This window comes from Squalius cephalus (genome assembly GCF_949319135.1).
Source record: "Squalius cephalus genome assembly, chromosome: 14".
NCBI classification, from domain to species: Eukaryota; Metazoa; Chordata; class Actinopteri; order Cypriniformes; family Leuciscidae; genus Squalius; species Squalius cephalus.
In genome coordinates, this window is record NC_137135.1 from 28,645,753 (window position 1) to 28,669,498 (window position 23,746).

The 23,746-nt window shown below is 38.3% G+C and overlaps 1 protein-coding gene across 1 annotated transcript; it reads left to right on the top strand.

Moving 5' to 3' along the window:
• The first annotated feature begins 1,566 nt into the window (after positions 1 to 1,566).
• On the top strand, positions 1,567 to 22,681 carry nsd1a (nuclear receptor binding SET domain protein 1a). Its single transcript, XM_079893301.1, has 24 exons — positions 1,567 to 2,069; positions 2,851 to 3,734; positions 5,370 to 5,511; positions 6,420 to 6,592; positions 6,702 to 8,547; positions 8,632 to 8,744; positions 9,296 to 9,482; positions 9,564 to 9,655; positions 9,753 to 9,806; positions 10,969 to 11,017; positions 11,139 to 11,296; positions 11,436 to 11,570; positions 12,256 to 12,379; positions 12,944 to 13,144; positions 13,270 to 13,449; positions 13,562 to 13,718; positions 13,798 to 14,003; positions 15,988 to 16,100; positions 16,500 to 16,769; positions 18,935 to 19,051; positions 19,140 to 19,281; positions 19,363 to 19,469; positions 19,588 to 19,789; positions 21,022 to 22,681. Exons 2-24 carry the CDS (start codon positions 2,868 to 2,870, stop codon positions 21,744 to 21,746), a joined length of 6,360 nt encoding a protein of 2,119 aa, XP_079749427.1. The 5' UTR covers positions 1,567 to 2,069; positions 2,851 to 2,867; the 3' UTR covers positions 21,747 to 22,681.
• The last annotated feature ends 1,065 nt before the right edge of the window (positions 22,682 to 23,746 follow it).

Sequence of the window (23,746 nt, forward strand, 5' to 3'; positions counted from 1 at the left end):
ATTAAAATGTCTCTTTTATGATGTGACTCTAGTATTAATGTATGACTAACTGTTTCAATAATAAAATATACGTATAGACTAAATTATAGACAAAAAAATGAATTTGCATTAGCTGGATAGGAAACTATTCAAAAATATTCTAAGGCAAAACACATAACTAAAATACTACCTTGAACGTTAATTACATAAACACTTTAATGCACATAATTGTATATGGTAATGTAAAATAAAAGTTTTACATTCTTGTTCAATTGACTAAAATTTTATGGAAACAGCAGCCAAATTATGGGTTCTCTCCTACTGTCTTTGTTCTGGTTTTAAATCCGTGACTATACAAACACTGACTGCGGATAAGCTATAACGACCAAATTCTGAAAAAGGGAAAGTTGACAAATTAGTATAGTTTTTTTATTGCAAATATATTTCCACTTCTATATCTACCGTATTTCGTATGGGTAATAGGTCTAAAAATGAGTTACATTTTATCTCATGACACAATAGAGGTTGACTGATGTATGTGGCAAGCCATCTTAACATGTATTCCCTTAATCTAACTCATCAGTTTCTATGTTAGTAGTACACAGCGTTTTTTTAATTACTATTGACTAATCCAGTAACGATTAATTGGCTATCGTTTTTATTTTATATTTTTTATTTATTTTAATTTTAATGAGATATTATTTATTCACTGGATAGCCTACAAATAACTATTCCATTGTTACAGAAATTAATTAGGCTACAATTTTTTTTTGCCATTGAATTCTGTGGGGACAGCTTCCCCCGTTTTGTTGGTATCTAATTCAGGTTTATTAGTATTTAAAAATAAGATATTAGTAGCCGACCTATGAGACACCATTTTCTATAAAAATCTAAGTAATATTTACTTGCCATATGTCAGCCTGGCTAATTCATAGTAATTAAAAACCTTACTAGTAAGAATGCATACAGTTGGAAAATAGACTAATAACTATAGGCTAATAACAATAAAAATAAGTAATAACACAAAAAGGCCGTAATGCTGCCTTCACGCTCTATTGGAATTATTACAGTTCCTAGTTAAAAAATTGCAAACATACGCCCTCTCAATTCAAAATTTGGATGTGATGAGCTCATAATCATGACTTCAGAAGTGGGAAGTAAGAAATTTCCGCTAGCTCGTGAAGGCAACAATAGTTACTAGTAAGGCACATGTTAAATCCGCTTGCCATAACGGTCTGACATATTACACTTATGCGTGGCATGGCCTAATTTCCAACCACCCACAAAATGCGCAAAGAAAACTTAGAAAATGAAGCATGCTGGAGCTTGTGTATTTTAATCGAGACCAATAAATTGTGTTTTCTCCTCATATAACTTCGTGTGCTCGGCTACCTTGCAAAGCACGGACCGTCTCTCTAAAATGGAGGAAGTTACGCCTTTGTTAGCTCAAGGAAACAAATGGCGTGAGGGTTAAAAAGCAAATGCTCACTGTTTTATCGTTTCATGCACCCAACAAGCACCGCTTCGACTGTGACTGTATGCATGACGCGTTTTGGACAAAGTTGAACTTGCGTTTGCTTGCACGTTGTCCACATGCATTTACTTCGTGTGAGAGAGATGTACCAGGGAAATAGTGAATCGGGTTAAGTGGATGTGAATGTATACTGACTGGGGGTTGGGTGTGCTGTGCCGATTGGTCGCTCTCACCAGCACACACACATACACAGGCAGTCAGTCAGGGCTTGTTTTAACACACACACACACACACACACACACACAACCAGGGGCACTCGGCGAGCGGGGCAAACAATCATGTATTTCAATAGAAATCGTGGCCGCTGAAAAACGTGCTTTCGATGTATTGACGTGGTGCTTCGGGGGAAAGTGACAGGCGCTCAGTTTCTATCTCGTTTATTTATTCATCTCCATTTTTGATGTTGGATAGAAATGAGTGCCGCCGAGGCCGGGCCTACTGGTGCAAATGCTGCTGGGATTTTGCAGATCCGCTTTCACAAATTGACCAAAAGTAACGCTACATGCTCGAATTTGAAGGGCTTTCCAGTGATTTTGTCGTGACCGAGTCGTAAATGGTAAGAAACCGGCGATTTCTCTCCTGTACCTACTGTATTTGTTGCGTTTTTTTTATCTTACCGTCGTGGGTGACTTTACTGCTGTACGGCTGTATGGGAACTGTTGATGCACATGATGATAATGTAACATACATACTTTACCAGCGTTTTCACACTGAATTCGCGGCAGAGGTCATCTTTAAACAGTCCAGTATGGGCATATGAAAGTGTCTTCGACATAGCGATTCATGTTGAGTTTTTCAAGCTTTCTTATCTTTGTCTTGATGGATTCTTGACAAGACGGCCTACTAGGGTTGCGGCTTAAACCCGAGCAGCGACCCTGTTACAAAATCCACTTTAAGATGCTAGCTGTGTTTTGGAACATGATAGCTGGTTTCTATCCGGTGTAAGATTGTCAGTAGCAGGTCGACCGGCTACCATGCTCCAGTAAACCATCTTGACCGCCTTAAACTGGCATCTGGTTTATTGCTGGTCTGAGGTGGTCTTCCAACTCGCTCCAGCTAACAGCTTCAGCTGTATTTTCAGCAGGGATATTGCATGTGCTTGCTGGTGTTTTGCAATATTACAGTGTTTTTGCTTTTAAGAAATGTCATTAATGTGGAATCATCTCGTTTGGTGCTTAATTGTTTTTAAACATTTGTTTTAATGCACAACTCAATAGTGTTCTGCAGCCAGTTGCTACAAACCCCTTAGAAGTTCAGAAAACCCCGAGTTATAATTCTACGGGTTATTTAACTTAAAAACATCTTCTAAAAGCTTTTTCCTGTTTATTTTGTTGCAGGATGGAGCCATGACAACATGAATCAGTCCTACAAAGTGACTGGCAGGGATGGCTCGGAGTGTCGTGGCAATCCACAGGAGTCCAAGGCACTTGATAGCCGCATCAGCTCCTGTGGACACCAGAGCACAAAGCGACAGGGGGACCAGGGGTCTGCCATGCATTTCTTGAACTCTGGCTACAAGCTCTCCGCATCGCCGTTTGCGTACAATCAGAGAGAATCCACCTCCAACTACAGCCCGCTGAGGAGACTTCAGGACCTGACCACTATGGTGAACCATGCGGACATGAGTTTGCAGGACAAGGATTTTCACGGGCGAAATAAACTGCTCATGCACAATCCCATCGGTGGCAGTGAGTTTGAAATAGGCCTTTACCACACGTCCAATTCGCAAGGAAACACTGACAGGACTACTATTCAGGATCGGGACAAAAATGGTTTCTCACCAGTAAGCTCTGATAGCTTGGAACACTTTCCATCCATCCCAAATGGATTTTTGCATTTTGAGTCAACACTGTTTGACAGTGGGGACAGCAAGGATAATGACGAGGATGGTGGGGTAGAAGCGGTGGCAAAGTTTAAAGACACGTCAAAGAAATGCCAGAAACGAAATCTGGCAAATACAAAGTCTCAAAGCAGCCACAGGCTGGACCTAAGTACAAACAAACATGGAAGTTGTAACCTTGTTGCTAAAAATACAGTGAAGTCTGACCCTCCTGCTAGTCCCTCGCATTTGCCTGTTGAGGTCATGATGGAGGATTTTGATAGTATGGATGATTATTCAGACAGTGACTGTGATCTGCCCAGCACTGGGAACAGCGCTTCAATATTTAACTCTGGTCTCTCTAAAAGACCAAATTCACCTAGTGACTCCCATTCAAATCCTGTAAGATATTTTTATATTCAGCTGACTTGTTTTGTTGTCTTGATTGTGGTTTTGCCCTAACAGGTGTACAACAGAGATATTTTGTTAAAGAGTTTCCACTTAAGATCATGCTGTTGTTTAGTAAAAGGAAATCCATTTATAAATATATGCACCAAAGGGATGCACCGAAATGAAAATCCTAGGACAAAACCGAAAATTCAGGATGCAGCCGAAGCCGAAAATAATGAATCAATTAATTAATCAAAGTTATTTAACAATCAACGTTCAAATAGCTAAAACTCAGTTGTAAAAACATTTAAATTGCACATTAGGCAGTTATAACAGAATTGCTTCTCAGGTTCTTGGTGAAATATAAACAGTTAAACGGCAGTAAACTGTAATAACCTATTTCATGACAGATTTATTCAAACATATATTAAATAATGAAGACATCACTAGTCAAAATAAAATGAACATGTAGTGAAGATATTTAGCAAAATGACCTTCTCTACATTTACGAGTTTGTGGACATTGAATAGCCGAAATTTTGGTGCACCCCTAAAATATATGCAGTGTATATTTATACATATTCATGCACACATAGTGGGATCCAAAGGTCCGAAACCACACTAAAAAATTGATTCAAAATTATATTTAAACCTTGAAATAAACATTAAATTCAAAGAAATATGACTTTTTTTAAGATCATCTCAAATCATGCTGAAGAACACGATCATCAGGTTTTACACAAATGTGTGGGGCAGCTTGAGTGCTGCTGTTATTAAACCAAAATAAAGTTCGTTTATAATTGACAAAAAAAATTGACATTGAAAAAAAACCCAAAGTGCAGTATAACAAATCCCAGTACATTTTTAAACTGACACCAGGCAGAAAAACTTCTGTCAATTAACCACATTAACAGGCTAATGCCGATAATTTCAAAAATTGAATTATCCAATTTGTTAGTCTATCATTAAAATGTTTAAAAGGGTTGACAATGGCTCTATCAAACATTGCTTTGCCACTGCAACATTGGCTGAACCAATAGTGTGAATTTTTGACCAGTTGCACACAGTGAAGGTTCAGGAGTGTGTAGGTAACTTGTTTGAAAACCATTTTTTTCAATTATTATTAATTTTTTTTCACAATTCTATATTGACTATATATAACTTGACATCAGCAACACATTTGCTACTTGTAGGCTGAGGTATGTTTATTTATAGTTGTATTGCCCAGTTGTTTTTAAATTGCAAGTTGTCATAGACAGAAGTCATTTGTATTACCTTCCCTTAAGCTGAACACAGCTGAACCACAAAATTGCATTGAATTGTTGACTAGTAGTTCAACTTCATTTTTTTCCAGCGAAGCAAAGGTGTACTCCAAGTGCTTGTTGGCTGATATTTCTTTTTTTAACTTTATTTGGCCACGATCTTTGTCACAGTAAGGACAAAGGCCGAGTGTACACTAGACCTGTATTTTACTCATTCGTGTGGGTTGCAGTTAAGTTGTCACCCACAAACTGCTCTTTTTCAAAGGTGAGAGTATCGGAAATGCTAAAAGAGTAGCCTAAACAAACAATTTAAGCAGCCTGGTATCATGTGATTGATGTTTAATAAATGATGATTGAAATTTTTATTTTTTTATTTTAACCCAAAGTCCAACAGCCCAAAGAAGAAGCAGCTCCCTGGTGTAAAGTACTCTGATGGAGATGTTGTGTGGGCCAAATTCAACCGCAGACCCTGGTGGCCCTGTCATGTAACCACTGACCCACAGATTGAAGTCCACACCAAAATGAAAGGTGATTTATTTTGTAATGATATCCTTTTGGAAGACTATTCATAGTGGATGCCTAATTTGTTTATATACTTTCATCTGATGTGACATTGTGATGACGGGACATGTTATTAACATGATATATGTGTTGTATTTGTTTACACTTTATTTTGAAAAGTTGTTCCAGTGTAATAACACAAATAAGTACAGAGTAATATTAATTAACTACATGCTCTTACTATAGGGATAAGTTTACTTTGGTTTAAGCCCAAAGTATATTTCGGCCCTCCGCGTTCCGAGACGGTTCTCGCATTGTCCACGTGACATCATTTTCATCATCAGGAGGGTCCGCACACATTGTACGCATGCAGCCTAATTTTTGTGTCTGCACGGACGATGCATGTACAACAGCTCATGTGCGAGTGACTTGAACATTTGAAAACAAAGTCCACTAGATAGTACGCATGCGTCGAACGTGTCTTTCCGCACTCACTGGCAAAGGGGTATACTTTGAAGACGAAGCGGAATGCGGAAAGTTAAGAATACCCGGGCCTTTAGGTTTAGTTACTTATAATTATGCATTATTTACTGTTATTACTACAGTAAGTACATGTAATGTGTGCGTCACCTTAAAATAAAGTATCAGCACTTTTTATCCTTTAATTTTGACTTTCTGCAGACCATTTGTCTATATCATTAAAACAATAGAATTTATTCCACATGTATGTTGTAAGACAGTCAATAAAAAGTGTAAATGTTATTTTATTTCCACTGTTCAAGAAATTAAATGGTTATGTACTAATTTATATTTCTAATTGGCATGCAGCGGAATATTTAGCATTATTACCGCTGAAACCAAAACATCTTCTAGGTTAACTTTTCTCAGAACCCATTGTTGTCATATTGTCACAGAATGATGACATGTTCTTGCAGATCCCAGTCGTCGGCCATGCCGCCTCTATTTTGTCAGGATGTTTGGGGAGATCATAGATCAAGCTTGGGTTCCGGCAAAAGCCACTTTTCCTTTTGAAGGAGGCTATCAGTTTGAAAAACTCCCGGTTTTGAGACGGAGAGGAAGACAGAAGGACAAAGATTACAAATACACGGTAAAGTGTTGCAACTTTTTATGCTATTATATTTTGAACAGTGAATGAATATCATTAAAAGACATCAATGCTTTTGATAGAAAGTTTACAAGTTTTGTTCGTTCTACAGGTTCCCAAGCGTCTAATGTCATCATGGAAAGCTAGTGTCTCGGAAGCAGAGGCAGCACTGACCAAATGGTTAAATAGTGAACCTTCATTGTCTTTAATTCGTGGTGTGCACATGCCTATTACAGAAGAAAAGGCACCGAAAAGTCCCACTTGTCCAACGTCTAATAGACAGTCCACATCATCAAGCTCACTTTTGTCCAATGGACTTGATGCATCCGTTAAGAACAGAGGAAAACCTGTCACTGGAAGCAAAAAGAAAGCAACTAAAAAGAATAGCTCAACTGTAAAATCTCTTTTGAAACTAAATGAGTGCTCTTTATCATCTAAATCAAAATCAAACCCATCATTGGACAGCTACAAACCTTCCACAGCTGCTGAACGGCACAAATCAGACCTCCTAGATAGTCCGTATTCAGATATTGACTCTGTCCCGAGGATTCTGTGCCCCAAACGCTCAGAGGAATTACTGCAGGTAGAGGTGGCAAAAGAATCAAGCACTAAACCTAAAAAAGTACAGCCAAGTAAAAAGACGAAAAAAGCCATTGCGAACAAGCCGGTGAAGAAAACAGAGTCTAGTATAAAATGCACAACAAACAGTAAGCTAAAGAAGTCAACGCCCAAAGAAAAAACACTTAGGGCTACGAACTCCAAACAGAAGGAAAGCAGTTCCCCAGGGTCGTCAGATGGGTCTTTCGCCATGCACTCCTTCTATTTGCCTGCCAGCAGTGGCTTAATGTCTAGAGCACTTGCCGCCAGCGAAGAAACCGAGGAGAAAGACTTAAGTCAGGAGCCAAAGTCTTGCTCACCATGTGCTGGCGATGAATGCTCAGAGATTTTCAAGTGCTCGTCCCCCATTGACCGTTCTGAGTTGTTAAAACAACAATGGGAGGTAAAAACGGAGGCCAGTGAAGAGTCCACAGATGCCTCCATCTCCCACACACCCCCAATCCCAACTCTTATTAAGTTTACCAGAATCCGAAATGAGAAAAATGGTGCTCATAATGGACCTCAACATAAAGGACCCAAGTCAGAGGTGACTGAATCCTCCCTCAATTCCGCAAAAATAATAAACGAGAGCATGTTCTCGGACACATCATCTTCGTCCTTCCCGTCTCCCTCTGTCTCTCCCATGGATGCTCTCCAGGATATGAAGGAGCTTTCTTTCAGGTCTCTTGTCAAAGAGGAATGCAGTTCAGGAGAACCCTCGCTCCGTGCGGATTCAAACTACAAATTCAGCACTTTCCTAATGCTCCTGAAGGACATGCACGATAGCCGGGAGAAGGAAGGGAAACCTTTAACTCTCCCTCCCACATCTCCATCCTCTCTCATCAGGGAAGAACCTTCTCTCATCCCACCTGGAGAAGACTCAACGAATGAGGTGCTTTGTGAAAAGGACTGGAAGGCGGTTGCGGATCAGAACAGTCAGCAGGGAAAGACGTCAACGCCAAACAGCTCAAAACAGAGCAAGGCCAAGCCAAAATCAGTGGTGAAAAAAGAGACGCAAAAACACGATGATGGGAACAGTTTAGGATCTCCACTAAAGAAGCAGAACTCATCAGTAGGTTTGGATACACTTGAAAAGGGTTTGCCTCTGTTAGGGGAACTTTCCAACTCTCACAATGATGCTGTTCCTGATGTCTGTGGCAAGGGCGCCATCTCCAAGGTTGCTCCTAAAAAGCGATGGCAGACGTTTCAGTCTGGCATTGGGAAAAGCACCAAGCCAAAAAACGAATTGGTTTGTTTGAATCAAGATGTAGTGAAGGTGTCCACAGAGATAAATGGAGTCTTCAAAGACAGTCTTCAAGAAACTGCTCATTCTGATAGTCCTGATAAAAAAGATGCTTCAGGTAAATCCTGAAATATTAAGTCTCAAAAGTAAAAAAATCTCATAAATGTTTTATGTTAAATTCAATGAATTATTCTGTTCTCAGAAAACAAAAGACTGAGAAAACCAAGCAAGAGGCTGATTGAATGGAGTGAGGAATATGATCAAATATTTTCCACAAAGAAGAAAACAAAGAAAATCCCTGAATCCTGTAAAACGGTAAGCTAATTCTACAACACTTTACACTGTTTTCTGTTGACCCAATGGACTTCAACCTACATACATTGATCTGTTTTTGGTATTTAAAGGGATAGTTCACCCAAAAATGAATGTTGTGTCATCATACTCGCCCTCATGTAATTTAAAAATATATTTTACTTTTTCCACAGACACAAAAAATATTTTTAGAGCTTTTAATATGCTTCTCTTCTCCGTACAAGTAAATGGATACAATAGCTATCAAGCCTCAAAAATGGCAAAAAGAAAAATGCATTCGAATGCATGCTAGAGGCAATGATGTTTGGTGTCATTGACTTGTGTGGTGCAACCTGCAACCCGAGGTGCCACGTTTGCAAATGAGATTTTAGAGTTAGGGAGATGGGTAGAGTGCAATTTAAAATATTAAATGAAAAATGATGAAAATTTAAATGAAAAATGAAGAAGAAAAAAAATCAAAATGATGGCATAATTAAATTTTGGGTGAGGTATTCCTGAAGTGTGCAAACTGTATTGCTGTATATGAATAATTTTATTTCACACCTTTCCTGAAGGGATCTTGGATCACCAACACTAATGCTGCACAGCCTGCATCAGAACAGATCGAACCTGAAAAACCCTCTGAGCAGGCCACACCAGATGAGCAGAAACAACAGCCAGATGGTCTCGCTCCACCTTTACCGTTATCGCCATCCTGTGAAGGCACAACGTTAGACAGAGAGTCGTGTGAGAAGAAATCTGGTAAGAATGTGTAGTTTAAGACACCTTACTTCACTTTTAACTCAGCTCTATGTATAAACATACTTTATATTGCTCTTGCAGCATCCTCAGATAGAAAGAGGCCACGTAAGCCTGTGCATAAAATTCTAGACTGCACCTTTGAGGGGGATTCTGTAAAGGTCCCAAAGAAAGGGGTGAGTGCTGAATTTGTGGTCTCTGTATGATTCGTGAAAAATTATTACATGTTTTGGGGTCTTTTGCATTGTTTTTCTTTTATCTCTGCCAAATAAGGAGAGTAAACAACACGATAACAGCCAAGACGACTCAGGTGTCAAAGATTTGCAGGTAATGTTTTGGGATGGGCTTTAAAGGGTTGCAAAAATGAAAAGTCTGTCAGTAATTACTCACCCTCATGTTGTTCTAAACCCCTAAGACTTTCGTTCATCTTTGGAACACAAATGAAGATCTTTTTTATATAGGTTTTTTTTTTTATTATGCAAACAAATACTTACAGGTGACAGATACAACAAAAAACACCAAGGCCAACAAAACATACATAACAACAGCCAACATGGTGTGTGTGTGTGTTTGTGTGTGCAAGTGTAACTGTGTGTGTGAGTGGAAGTATCTTAACAGAGGAACATCTTACAGATGTACAACAGACGTAATATAAATAATAATACATTTAAAAAACATATTGATGACAATAATAATGATGATGATGACAATAATAGTAAAAATAATAACTGGAGGATGAGGAAGATATGATATTATAGTCTTATATGATAATACAATAATAGTAAGAATAGTAATAGTAGCATTAATCATAACAAAAATCTAAAACTAAAATCTATGAATCTATGAATTGACCGGTTTAGTCCAAATTCTCTGAAGAGACTCAATCACGTTATATGATGAACAGATTTTATTTAGGCTTTTATTCACATTTAAACATTGATCAGCAAACATAAACAGAAGCTCAACCGAATTCTCGCACGTCAAGCGAACATGCTTGAGCTTCCGTTTACCACAACTGATGTGTGCGTTGATAAATGTTTATGTGTGAATAAAAGCCTAAATTCAATCTGTTCATCATATGAAGCGACTGTGACTTTTCAGAAAATTTTGACTAAACCGCTTGATTCATCTGGATTAATTTTACGATCTCTTTATGAACTTTTTAAGGAGTCAAAGTGGTAGTTGTGTAGCTGTTAACAGAGAGACAGAAAAATATCTTCATTTGTGTTCCAAATATGAATGAAAATTTGCGTGTTGAGAACGACATGAGGGTGAGTGATTTATGACAGAATTTTCAATTTTGGGTGAGCTTTCCATTTAAACCGAATGTTTTTAATAGTAATATTGGCATTCAATCTAAATTACATTTATTTTTAAATTACTAATGTAAATGTAATGTTTCAAAAAGTAATTTAATTTTTTTTAAATAGTAATATTATTAATAGTAATTTAGACAATCTGACAAGCAATGATACTGATGTTTTTACAGAAACAAGAAGAGCCTGAACCTACGGCATCAAGCCCTTGTGTTGTATCAGGTTTGTTTTTCATGCGTGACTATATTCTGCCATGTATATGTTGTATTTTATTGAGAATATTATAAGTGATCCACCATTGTATTTTCAAAAAAATTGCAATGAAATTTATTTCCATCCTCAGTGGCTGCACAAAGCGAGGATGAGATAAGAACATTGTCCCCAATCCAGCCGGACACACCCACTGTCTGCCAGAACCAGCTTGAAGGAGAGCAGTGTAGCCCGGCAAAGCCTCAGGCAAAGGAGCCACACACCGATGGCGAGGACTCCCTGATCTCTGAGGTTATTATTATTATAAGCCTAAAATTAATATGATGTCAAAATTTACTCGCCCTCGTGTCATTCCAAACCTTCTTTTCAAACTTTGATTCGTCAACTCTATTTATAGAGATATATAACTGTTTTTGTGTTTCATTTTCAGGTTTTTGGAGCAGGACTCAATGACAGTGCTTTTTCAAGCAGAGATTCTTTGTCAGGTGACTTCTCAGGACTGTTGACCAATAGAAAATCAGGGGAGAGAGGTGGAGGTGCGTCGTTGAAGGAGAATGTTTGCCAGGTAAAATGTTTATATATCACCAAATGTTAAATGCAAATAATAATATTAGATTTAAGCAATATAATTTGCCCTCTTTTAGTCCTTTTGCTTTAGGAGCTTGGTCATATATTGATACACACTACCATGCAAAAGTTTGCTGTCACTAAGATTTTTATTTTTATTTTTTTAAGAAATTGTTCATTTTATTCAGTAAGTATGCATTAAATGGATTCAAATTGGTACTGAAGACATTTAAGAATTTGAGCACTTTTAACTAAAAAAAACTTGCACTGGCATATCTTAAAATGTCAATGCTATTGTTTTGTCTCAAGTTGCACACAAGTAAGTTTTTTTTTTTTATAGGGAACATTTATAAAAGTTACTTAAATGTGCTAATTAAACTAAGACCTAATCCTGGCTTAATCTAAGCTCTAAGAGTAATGGCTGCTGAAAATGCAGTTTACAACTTTAATAAATTACAGTTAACAACTTTAAGTTGAAAACCATTTTTAAATGGCATTAAAATTTAATAATGTTACTGTTTATATTGTATTTTTAAAATAATATCAAATAAATGCACCCTTGGTGAGCATAAAAACATTTTAAAAGCTCTTACCATCCCCAAACTTTTGAATGGTAGTGTATAGCTTAAAAAAAATGATCATAGCTGTTCAGTGTAAAACTGTTTTGGGACTATATGGTGTAGGTATGTGAGAAGACAGGCGAACTGCTCCTCTGTGAGGGGCAGTGCTGTGGTGCCTTCCATCTGCAGTGCATTGGCCTCACGGAGACACCTAAAGGCCGGTTTATCTGCCAAGAGTGTAAGACGGGTGAGTGACCAGCACTTAACACAGGATCTATCTTGTGTCAGTTCCAAAATCTACTCCTTCAGATTATGAGATTGCGATCGATTCATGAGGCAGTCAGTCCTCAAGAATCCAGTTGCATAAAAAAGAGTTAAGTTCAATAACGATTACACAGTGAACACATTCAAGTCAGCATGAAACGGAAGTTGCCATAGTTTTTTCTTCTCTATTGTGACATATGCCTGAGTAAAACCAACAAAAATGTAGGGTGGGACTTGGTTTTGACCATCGGGATTTGATTGGATGTTTGTGGTTTGCTATTGCTGTGATCTGACAGGTTGTCCCACCCTCACGCTAGTAAAGACGTCATCAGAGAAGAGATGTTGCTGCAAGAGGGAGGGGAACTGATTTAGATTAAAGATTTACGAGGGCGCATGAATTAAAAATAAATGATGTGCACGGATAAACAAATAAATAAATACTGCAGTATTCTGTAAAGAAAAATGAGAATAGTCAATTTTTGATTTCATGGTGACTTTAAGAGTTGTAACATTCTGATTTGCATGTCTGTGTCTTTTCTTCCTGTAGGTGTGCACACATGTTTTGTGTGTAAAAAGCCTGACAAGGAGGTCAGGAGGTGTATGATCCCTGTGTGTGGGAAGTTTTATCACATGGAATGCATACTGAAACATTCCCCCACCATCGCTCAGAACCGCGGCTTTCGCTGCTCCCTCCACGTCTGTCTGTCCTGCTACATCACCAACCCCGCCAACCCTGGTATCTCCAAAGGTGCCTATCATTCAGCTATTACATATGCAAAGATTAAAAACTCACTGACTTAAAGAAATAAAAAATCTGTTGTTTCAAATATAACAAAAGGATGTGTTCGTGATCATAACTTGCCTATCTCACAGGCCGTTTGACCCGCTGTGTGCGCTGCCCTGTGGCCTACCATGCCAATGACTACTGTATGGCTGCTGGCAGCGTTCCGTTGGCCAATAACAGCTTCCTGTGCCCCAATCACTTCACTCCACGCAAAGGGTGCAAAAACCATGAACACATTAATGTCAGCTGGTGTTTTGTGTGTTCTGAAGGTACGTACATCACTCTTCACTATTCTCTCTCTATCAGTGGTGCTTAACAAGACTTACAATATTTACCTGGCTGGTGATTAAACGGTCAAAAAATGGGCCCTTACTTCTTTAGGAGGAAGTCTGCTTTGCTGTGAATCTTGCCCTGCTGCCTTTCACCGTGAGTGTCTGAACATTGACATGCCCCAGGGAAGCTGGTTCTGTAACGACTGTCGAGCTGGAAAGAAACCCCATTACAAGGACATTCTGTGGGTGAAAGTGGGCCGCTACAGGTTTGTGTGTGTTTCACTAATGTTTCCTCAAAAAATTATAGTGCAAAATTGATGATATTTACTGATGCATTTGTGCCAGGTGGTGGCCTGCTGAAGTGACTCAACCGAAAAACGTTCCTGAGAACATCCACCGTATGAGGCATGAGGTGGGGGAGTTTCCTGTACACTTCTTTGGCTCCAAAGACTATGTGTGGACATATCAGGCTCGCTGTTTTCCCTACATGGAAGGGGATGCCAACAATAAGGAAAAAATGGGAAAGGGTACAGATGCCATCTATAAGAAAGGTAGTTTTACATTCTAGCAGTTATCTAATACAGTGTCCTAATTAAGTCACATGTTTTGTCTGCTAATGCTAATGATTCCACACCATCACAACCAGTCAGAACATATTTGATGACTAAAATAAAGCTATGTGGAGAAGGATTTTGGACCAATAAGAGATATATGACATGATGACATTGGTTTGGACAAAAGCTTGACGTGGATCCTTTTGTAATGTGGAAGAAATCGGTCTTATTATCTTATGATATTTTGACTGATTTAAAAAGAGCTGAAAATAGGGCTGTCACTTTACGTTCGAAAATCGATTGCACGATCGATCGGACCAACCAACACAAGTTTCGAAAACGAAAATAGGGAATCGATTTTAACGGTCTTTTCTCGGAGCGCGTCCAGCTCGTCACGATACGCCCGCAGCGAACGCGGGTCACACAGCAACTCTGACAAACACACATAACAGCAATTAATTCTTCTGCATAATGTTTCTCGTTTTACTACAAAAATGTGAATTCTGCCGGTATTCAGACAGTCTCATGCATACAGATACAGATTCGGGCTACGGTCTACAATCGCCTACGTAGGCGAAATTTGTTTGACATTGCTAACCGTAAACACGGGCATGTTGAAGACAGTAATGTTTTTCATTGATGTTCTGGCAGTCCACTCAGCTTATTGTTTTTCGAGAATGTTGCACTCCTGTTTGTCATTGTGCACGAAACTTCACGCCAATAAATCAACAGGAATATTGCTGACTTGTGCGCGTCTCAAGCGCCCTACGTTCGCCCTAATGCCTGTTAGTTGTCCGTGGATTTGCCCATATTTGGAGTTTAAAATTGAAACGTCTTTAGACATGGAAAATCGATTTTACAATCGATTCAATGAACACATATGTCTAAAAAATCGAACAGGATTTTTTCACAAAAGTGACAGCCCTAGTTGGAAAACATAAAAGTTGAAGTCACTATAGAAGTTGTATGCTACCATATGGTGTTGAGGATGCCAGTTGATTATATTTTAAAGGGGTCATGACATGAGAAATCTAATCAATTCCTTGATCTTTTGACAATAAGAGGTTTGTACCTTTAAAACAGCAAGTTTCAACGTCTTCCATTATTTAAAAAAATAAACATTTATGTAATCAAACTCCAAAAGCAGCTTGTTTTGATGGTATTTTGATGGTAATTTTGTGGGATCTGAGACAACACACAAGCAAATAAATCTGCATATGACTGCCTCTAAAGCAAGACATCGACAAGTCGTTTTAAATCATTGCACCATAGGCCCCGCCCACAGGAATTCAGATGCTTAACGGCTGACATACACCGGATGCAAGCGTCGGGCCAAAAGCAAATAGAACCCATTATAATCACTGACACTGTCTACACTGGATATAATATCCTCCTTATTATTCAAAGCAGAAGTAAGCTATTTTCTGTGAATTGCAGTATCAAGCAGCATAACAAGATTTTTTTGTACAGCAAAAAATAACTGGAAGTGGATGACACCAGAAGCCAGACTTATTAAATTTACAAATGGCCCCGCCCACTCTTGCGTGAAAAATAAGGTGGACACAGATTCCCATTCAATTTCTGATGTACTCTATGCTCTTGAGTCTATCGACAACAGGACAAAAGGAAGAGTAAAAGAATGTTGCGTCTCTGTGGATGCTCTATTTTTAATGTGTTCCGGATTGTATCGGAGGATTATGTGTTTGTTTGGATACTTTTTCCTATGCAATGATGTTAGCCAATCATACCAGTGGCCATTTATTGACATGCCTTGAAAGAGCCCCCCCCCCCTCAAAAATGGTTAATTTTAGACAGAGGGTCAGAATGCTTTTCTAAGTTTGCTTTTTTTGTGGAAAATCATTAACATTATGAGTGAACATTATGAGTAATTTTAGTTAATGTTATGATTGATTTAAAATATGTATTCTTTCGATATTGAGAGAAAATTGGTTTAAATAATTTTCTTTTTTGTTTTTCTTAGCTTTAAATGAAGCAGCAGAAAGATTCAGGGAACTGCTAGCAGAGAAAGAGATGAGACAGCTTCAAGAAGACAGGAAGAACGACAAGAAACCTCCTCCATACAAACATATTAAGGTAATGACAATAATGAATTAAATTAAATTAAATCATTTGTTAACAAAACTTAGTATTTAATCAAAGTTTTGATTATTTACTCACTTTTATGTCATTTCTAACCCAAATGCTGTTATTTTTGTCTTTGGAACACAAAATTAGACTTTTTTAAGAACTATATATTTAGCTCTTTTCCATAAAGCAACAGTTTCTTGATGACAAAAAGGAACATAAAGTCCATATTACTCAAATTCTCTTTTTGTGTTGAATGTAAAAAAATAAATAAAAAAAACATTTGAATGGCATAAAGGTGAGAATGAAATATTCTTTTAAGACATGTTTTGTGTTAATAAAATTTATAATGCTCCCCTCTCAGATAGTAACACTGATCTCATGTACACTGATCGATTTTTCGCTCAGGTGAACAGACCAATAGGGAAGGTGCAAATAATCACAGCAGATCAGTCAGAGATACCACGCTGCAACTGCAAAGGTTCAGACGAGAACCCGTGCGGCATCGACTCGGAGTGCATCAATCGCATGCTGTTGTACGAGTGTCATCCTCAAGTGTGTCCAGCAGGGGAGAGTTGTCAGAACCAGAGCTTCACCAAACGGCAATACACCGAGGTGGAGATCTTCAGGACACTGTCACGTGGGTGGGGTTTACGCAGTGTGTCTGACATCAAGAAGGTGGGCATTTTTTACTTGCTTTTGAAAAAAAATTAAGTTGCGATTGTCTTTTCTTCCCTATTGTGATGTATATCCAAGTGAAACGCATTATTACATTGTTGGTGTAAATGAATAGACTTGGACTTGGTGCTGGTAGGACATTGGTAACTCCAGAATAAAAATTTTCATGATTCTGAAGCTGAAAATACAAAATTATTTTAGAGGAATATGCTTGCACTCTTTCACTGACATATGATATATTTAAAATCTTATGTGAGTGACAGGTCATCCTGCCCTTGGGGTCGGGAATTGACCAAAAATCTATGCACCTCTTGTTCGAAATAACATCACAACATTTATTTCCATCAAGAGGTGCATCAATTTTTGGTCAAGATCTTGTATTGACAATGCAAGAGTCCAGCACTCTGTAAAGTCTACTCCAGCACATCCCAAAGACTTTCAATGAGTTTGAACTCAGAGGTGCCAATATTCATGTGTGAAAATGATTCTTCATGCTCCCTCCCGCCCATTCTTTCACATTTTGAGTCTGATGAATGTTGGCTTTTTCATCCTGGAATATGGCTATGATGTTTGTTTAAGAAAGGAAAAGCTTCACACTCAATCAATTAGGCTTAGAAGAACTGTTGCCAAACTGTTTTTTATATAAATATAAATGTATGTATATGTATTAGAGATGCGTGGATCAGCTCTGACGTTACCCGAATCTAGGGGTGTGACGGTTAGCATATAACCGTGAGACCGACGGTTATAGTTGAACACCGTCATTACAACTCTATAACCGCCAAAACCGTGTTATTAAAATATTTTTTACAAACATTTTTTATCATAGAGAATGTTTAAATACTAATTAAAAACAATTGTTAACAGTCTGTGTTATTAATGGTCTACGTCGTTTCCAACTGTATTTGATTCTTTGCCAAGCGACCGCCAATCATTTGAGATAGAAATAAAAGCTATGATATAGTGATGTGCCATCATTGAGATTTATTAAACAAATGAAAAACATTTGCAATAATAAACATTAGCAATGAACATTTGCAATTGGGAGACATGGTTTTTACCACTTGATGAAGTTTTGTTTTGTAAATCGTCAGACATCATTTTTACCACTTCATTAAGTTTTGCTTTGTAGAAAGCATTTCTTTAAAGCGAATTTCGTTTTGTACAAATTGTATCTTAATTTTAATAAATGTTTCATCAACCAATTGCATGTATTTAATAAATAAAAAGCAATATAGGAGACAATATAACCATCACATTGAGGCTCCGATGCGCCGCGTTCACTTGCATTGCATTGTGAAGTTGAACTAGAGCGCATCTCATCGTAAATGAATGAAACTCAGCGTAGGCCTATGCCTCATACATTAGCATTAAATATCTTTGCTGCATCCTTTCTAGAACAGACAAATGCTTTCTTGCGGCTCGCATCAGCAGAGCATTACATCGTCCATAGACCGCAAAACAATCAGCGGATGGTTGACGACGCCCCCCGGACAGATGATAGGCAGATGATTTATTTTCAACAGAGGATTCGGGTAGGGGTGTGCCGGTTTCAGAATTGGTGATGACGGTTATGACGTGAGTCAAATGTGACGGTTCGTAACATAACCGTCATCACCAATTCTGAAACCGGCACACCCCTACCCGAATCCTCTGTTGAAAATAAATCATCTGCCTAACATCCACCCGAACCTATGATTTTTTTCTGATTTAGACAGCCGCACACGATTGTCACATTGCAATTATTCTAATTCTCTAACTCTCCCTTCAAACTTAAATTGGAATGTCACCGTTTCCGTCACTGCAACTTCCCAAGCACACACAAGAAATTAAATATGTTCAACCCAAGCAAATGCTGGATATAGGCTTTATAAGTTTGTCATATACAGAGCTTTACAGACGTTAAATATCGCATACATAGCACTTGACTGATCCCTGGTTTTCCCCGAAGAGATACACGTAGGTGTTGAAAACTGAAGTAAAAGATTGAGTTTTAAAAAGTGTTTTTAAAAAAAAAAGTGTTACTGTAAAATGAGTTCTGCGGAAATTTCCGCGATCCGCGCATCACTAATATGCATGTATATATCATTGTTATATTTTTTACATTAATTATTTGTGCATATTATGTCTCAATTCCCCATTTAATTACATCATTTCACCAATAGGGAGCTTTCGTGAATGAATATGTTGGAGAGGTCATTGACGAAGAGGAGTGTCGAGCCAGGATCAAACACGCACAGGAAAACGACATCTGTAACTTCTACATGCTCACACTGGATAAGGTCAGTCACCTGAGTCGATTCTCAATCTTCCTGATAACATGTTCTCCTCTTAACTTGACACCGGACTGTGTTCTCCACGTACGTGCAGGATCGCATCATAGATGCCGGGCCGAAAGGAAACCAAGCTCGTTTTATGAACCACAGCTGCCAGCCAAACTGTGAGACGCAGAAGTGGACAGTGAATGGAGACACGAGGGTCGGACTGTTTGCGTTAGAGGACATTCCTACAGGTGTGTTGAAATCTGAAGTAGATAATATGGTACTAGAAAGTGGGTGAATGCATATTTAATAGGTTTGGCGGCTGTTCTCAGGTGTTGAACTCACTTTCAACTATAATTTGGAGTGTCTGGGCAACGGGAAGACGGTGTGTAAATGTGGGGCATCTAACTGCAGCGGATTCCTTGGTGTCAGACCGAAGGTATGGCATTCTGCATTTATTAAAAATTTGTTTTTAAAGGAATATTGAGCACTTTTTGTATGTTGTACTTCCTTATTTACCTATTCCATCATACTCCATGTGACAACTTTCTCTTCAGAATCAGCCCACATCTGACGACAAGGCACGTAAACTGAAGAAGAAGGTTGCAGTGAAGCGGAAGAGTCAGTTGGCGGTCACCAAGGAGCGAGAGGATGAATGTTTCTACTGTGGTGATGGAGGACAGATTGTGTCTTGTAAGAAGCCCGGCTGTCCTAAGGTCTATCATGCCGACTGTTTGAATCTGTCCAAGAGACCTGCAGGTGAGTGACTCATTTTCAAACAGCACGAGTCTCTTGTATCTAACTTGTTTAACTTGTTTCATTGTCTTATGTTATTATACCTTGCTCTGAAGTTTGATCATGATGCTTTTCATTCATGGTAGGCTCCCTTTTTTCTTCCTTGTGTTGATATGTTTTGGGAAAAAAATATGATGAAAAATAGATGAAATCCTTTATGTTACACTACCGTTCATATGTCTGGGGTCAGTAAGCTCTTGAAAGAAATCTCTTATACTCACCCAGGCTGGATTTGTTGAAACAGTATTATTGTGTTATTATATTTTAAAATAACTGTTTTCAGTTTAATATGTTTTAAAATGTAATTTACAGTGATGCAAAGCTGAATTTTCAGCATCATTACTCCAGTCTTTAGTGTCATATTATCCTTCAGAAATCATTCTGATATGCTAATTTGCTGCTCAAGAAACATTTATTTTTATTATTAATGTTGTGCTGTTGAATATTTTTGTGGAAGCCGTAATATATTTTTCAGAATTCTTTGATGAATGAAAGTAAATTTAATTTATTTGAAATAGAGCACTGATATTTTTGATCAGTTTAATGTGTCTTTGCGGAATATAAGTCTTAATTTTATTTTTATTTTTATCTTACTGACCCCAAATGGTTGTGTGTTACAGAATGACAAAATCATAATTTTCTGCATGCTATTACTAGTTTGTGAAAAGAGATAGTATGCAGATTAATTTATTTCTATGGCTATGGCTGTCAAGAGTAAAATATTTATAATTAATCTCCTGGTTTCTGACCAGTCTTTAGAAAGAAGTATTAAACGGTAGCATTTAAATGTTTTAATAAATTGTTAACATGCTTAATATATAAAAATGTGAACTCTAAAAATATATTATTTAGTAAAATCTGTTTTTTTTTTCTTTATAATTTTTTACACACCTCTTTGTGGCACCCCGGGGGTCCCTGGGTTTAAAGATTAAATACGACTTAACATTTGTTTTGTCTTTTAAACAAACAGAATTTTTTTTTTTTTTTTTTAAACTGTGGAATGTTTCAAAATTATTTTTAGCACTTTAAGGAATTTTCTTGCTTTTGTAATGCCAAATAATGGAAAAACTCTTCCACTATTGGCTATTTAGTCAGCTATTTATAAATTTACATCTGAGAATGTGGCTGAATCAGCTTTTCAGGATTTTATTCAAGTTGAATCATAATTGAATCTGCCTCATGTGAATTTTTTTTAGGCCGTTGGGAGTGTCCGTGGCATCAGTGTAACGAGTGCGGGAGGGAGGCAGCGTCCTACTGCGAGATGTGTCCCAACTCCTACTGCAAACAGCACCGTGAGGGAATGCTGTTCATATCCAAACTGGACGGCAAGCTGTCCTGCAGCGAGCACGACCCGTGTGGCCCCGATCCTCTGGAACCAGGCGAGATTCGAGAGTATGTGCCCGGTACGCGCATCCTACCCCCACTTCCCAATATGGCGGCATCCGGCAGGATACCCCAGCCTGCCCTACCGCCTGCTGCTCCGCTCTTCATTCCTGCCCCAAACAGACCCGCGTTCCAAGCCCAAAGAGACCCGTACACAGACGAGGTAGTGGACAATGTGGTTTTGCCACCCTCTTCCCCTTCTAAGGACATCAAGGAGGAAGATATGAGCGATGAAGGCGAGGTGGTTGAAGGAGTGATCGGGGATGAGGGAGAAGATGAAGACCTTGAGGTCGTGGATGATGATGATGATGATGATGATGATGATGATGATGATCATGATGATGATGATGATGATGATGATCAAATGGACTACGGAGACATGGGGTTTGAGGAAGAAGATGAAGAGGAGGTGGTCCGAGGCGAGATTGAGGAGTATGAATATGTGGATGATGACTTTGAAGGCACTGAGGACTTAGGGGAAGTAGAGGAGGATGACCAGGAATCATCATGGGATGAGTCTGTTGAAGGAGAAAAGTGAGCTCTCCTGCATTTTTGCTAGACATCCATCTCACGAACACACAAACTCAGCGGGTGACCTGCAGGGAAAGTCAGCTGCCATTTTTTTCTGTCGATGCCCAGCTAAATGCAAAGCAACTTTTGAGAAAGATGGACATGTGCAACATTCTTAAGCCTTCTTAACCCAAGTCCTCTTGGAAAAGTCCATAAAGAGGGTTGGACCTGGTGCTGTGGGACTGTGGCTTCACAGTCCTTTTGTTGGTATATAGTGTCTGGTGCTCTTTTGTGCTTTTTTTTTTTTTTTTTTTTACATTTTCCTCCTTGACTTGTTTACATTCTCTGATCCTAAACAGAAGGATGACCTCACAGGGGTTGAAATGGGGCACCACAAACCATATTGCTGTGTCTTGAATACGAAATCTGCCATGCATAGATTTTGATTACATTTCATTGACCAACCAATTTGGTTTTTCAAGAACATGTCTGATCATTTCTAAAAAAGAAAACACAGACCCCCCAAAGCAGCAGACCCTTCATTGTGTGATTACAATGACATAGCCACATCATCAGGCTTTATGCTCCACGGGTCATGGTGCTTGAAATGATTTCTTCAGGTCTGTCTGTTAGTATCGCTGAGTGGCTACTTGAGAATGAATAATAGGAGTCCTAGTACATCGTTTCAGCTGATTTGTGAATAAAAAAAAAAAAGTGCTACTGTCAAAGAAGGACAAAGTGTGACATACCCAGCATCAACCTGCTTGATTTCAGTCATGCACTTGTTGCATTTGTTTTTGTGAAACCTGTCATTTTTTTCTTAACTTCTCAGCAAATTCTCAAAACTAAAGAAACTTTTAGTTTTAACTTTTTGTTAAGTCTAGAGAAGTGATTGTATCACCTTTCATTCTCCATGCTTGTGCCATGTCTTTGAGTCTTGATTCTTTTAGGAAAGATGAGCTTGTACTTCTTAGATAAGATGGATGTTACACGAGGCCTATCTGTACTTCCCCTAGTTCTACCACGGTCTCAAAATACTGATCAAAAATCTTCAGATGCCTCATTGCGGTATCCATTTAGATTCGAATGTCAAAGAAATCCCCCCCCCCACACACACGTTGTTACAAATTTGGGGTTATGATCTGCTCTGTTTAGTCATGTTTGTATGCGTCTGGTAAACTTTAAAAGGTGCCTCTGAATGTTTTGCACTCTTTCAGAGATCAGGAGAAATCTCAAAGCGTCAATTATATTCATGAAGCCCGTAACTTTTTTTTTTGCCATTTAATAATTCCAAGCTAAAAGCTCATTCAACATTCTCTGTAGATCTGGCTGATGAAAATTATTATGGAAGTTCATTGTGGCTGCTTGGTCGTCCTCCATTGAAACTCAAGTAAGCTGTAATATATGCATTAATGTTTGAGGGATGCAAATGACCCTTAAAAATGCATATTTTGACAAATAAATGCCGTCTTTCCCCTTATGATATTCTCATACTGGAACCCATTTTTGTTTCCAGTAGTCATATCATGGTTTAACTTTTGCAACAGTATGATTTAGGATTATAAATATTGAAATTTCTCTCACCATCACTTTATTCTCAAAAATGATAAAAGCACCTTTTGTTTGCAATATCATTGTGCACCAGGTACAATCCCTGACTGAAAAACTGCCTCATATAATGAAGTAATGTTTGTATTAACAGAACATGTTTGGAAAAAGAGATATGTTCCAATGGATTATGTTTCAATGCCTTTAGGCCTTACACTCATTTCTGGTTCTATAGCTCTTTTTTGCAACCTAATCATGCAGATGCTTTTTTAAATCTTTATCATCATCATCATCATCATTGACCTTTGTACTTCTGTTTTCTTAGCTCTGTGTTTCTTTCAAAGTCGTGCTTTTTGTCTCTGTATTTATGGACCTTGTATAATCTTTTTCACTCATTTTTGTGTTTCTTGTATGTTTGCTAAATCTGCTGCTGTGTTTCAGCGCTGTACCCCCTTGATACCATGAAGAGGACGAAATGCA

Coding starts and splice junctions, on each gene's coding strand:
- nsd1a (XM_079893301.1), top strand. CDS start 2,868: ATGAATCAGTCCTACAAAGTGACTGGCAGGGATGGCTCGGAGTGTCGT. Junction 19,282..19,362: donor GTTAGAGGACATTCCTACAG/GTGTGTTGAAAT, acceptor GGCTGTTCTCAG/GTGTTGAACTCACTTTCAAC. Junction 19,790..21,021: donor TCTGTCCAAGAGACCTGCAG/GTGAGTGACTCA, acceptor AATTTTTTTTAG/GCCGTTGGGAGTGTCCGTGG.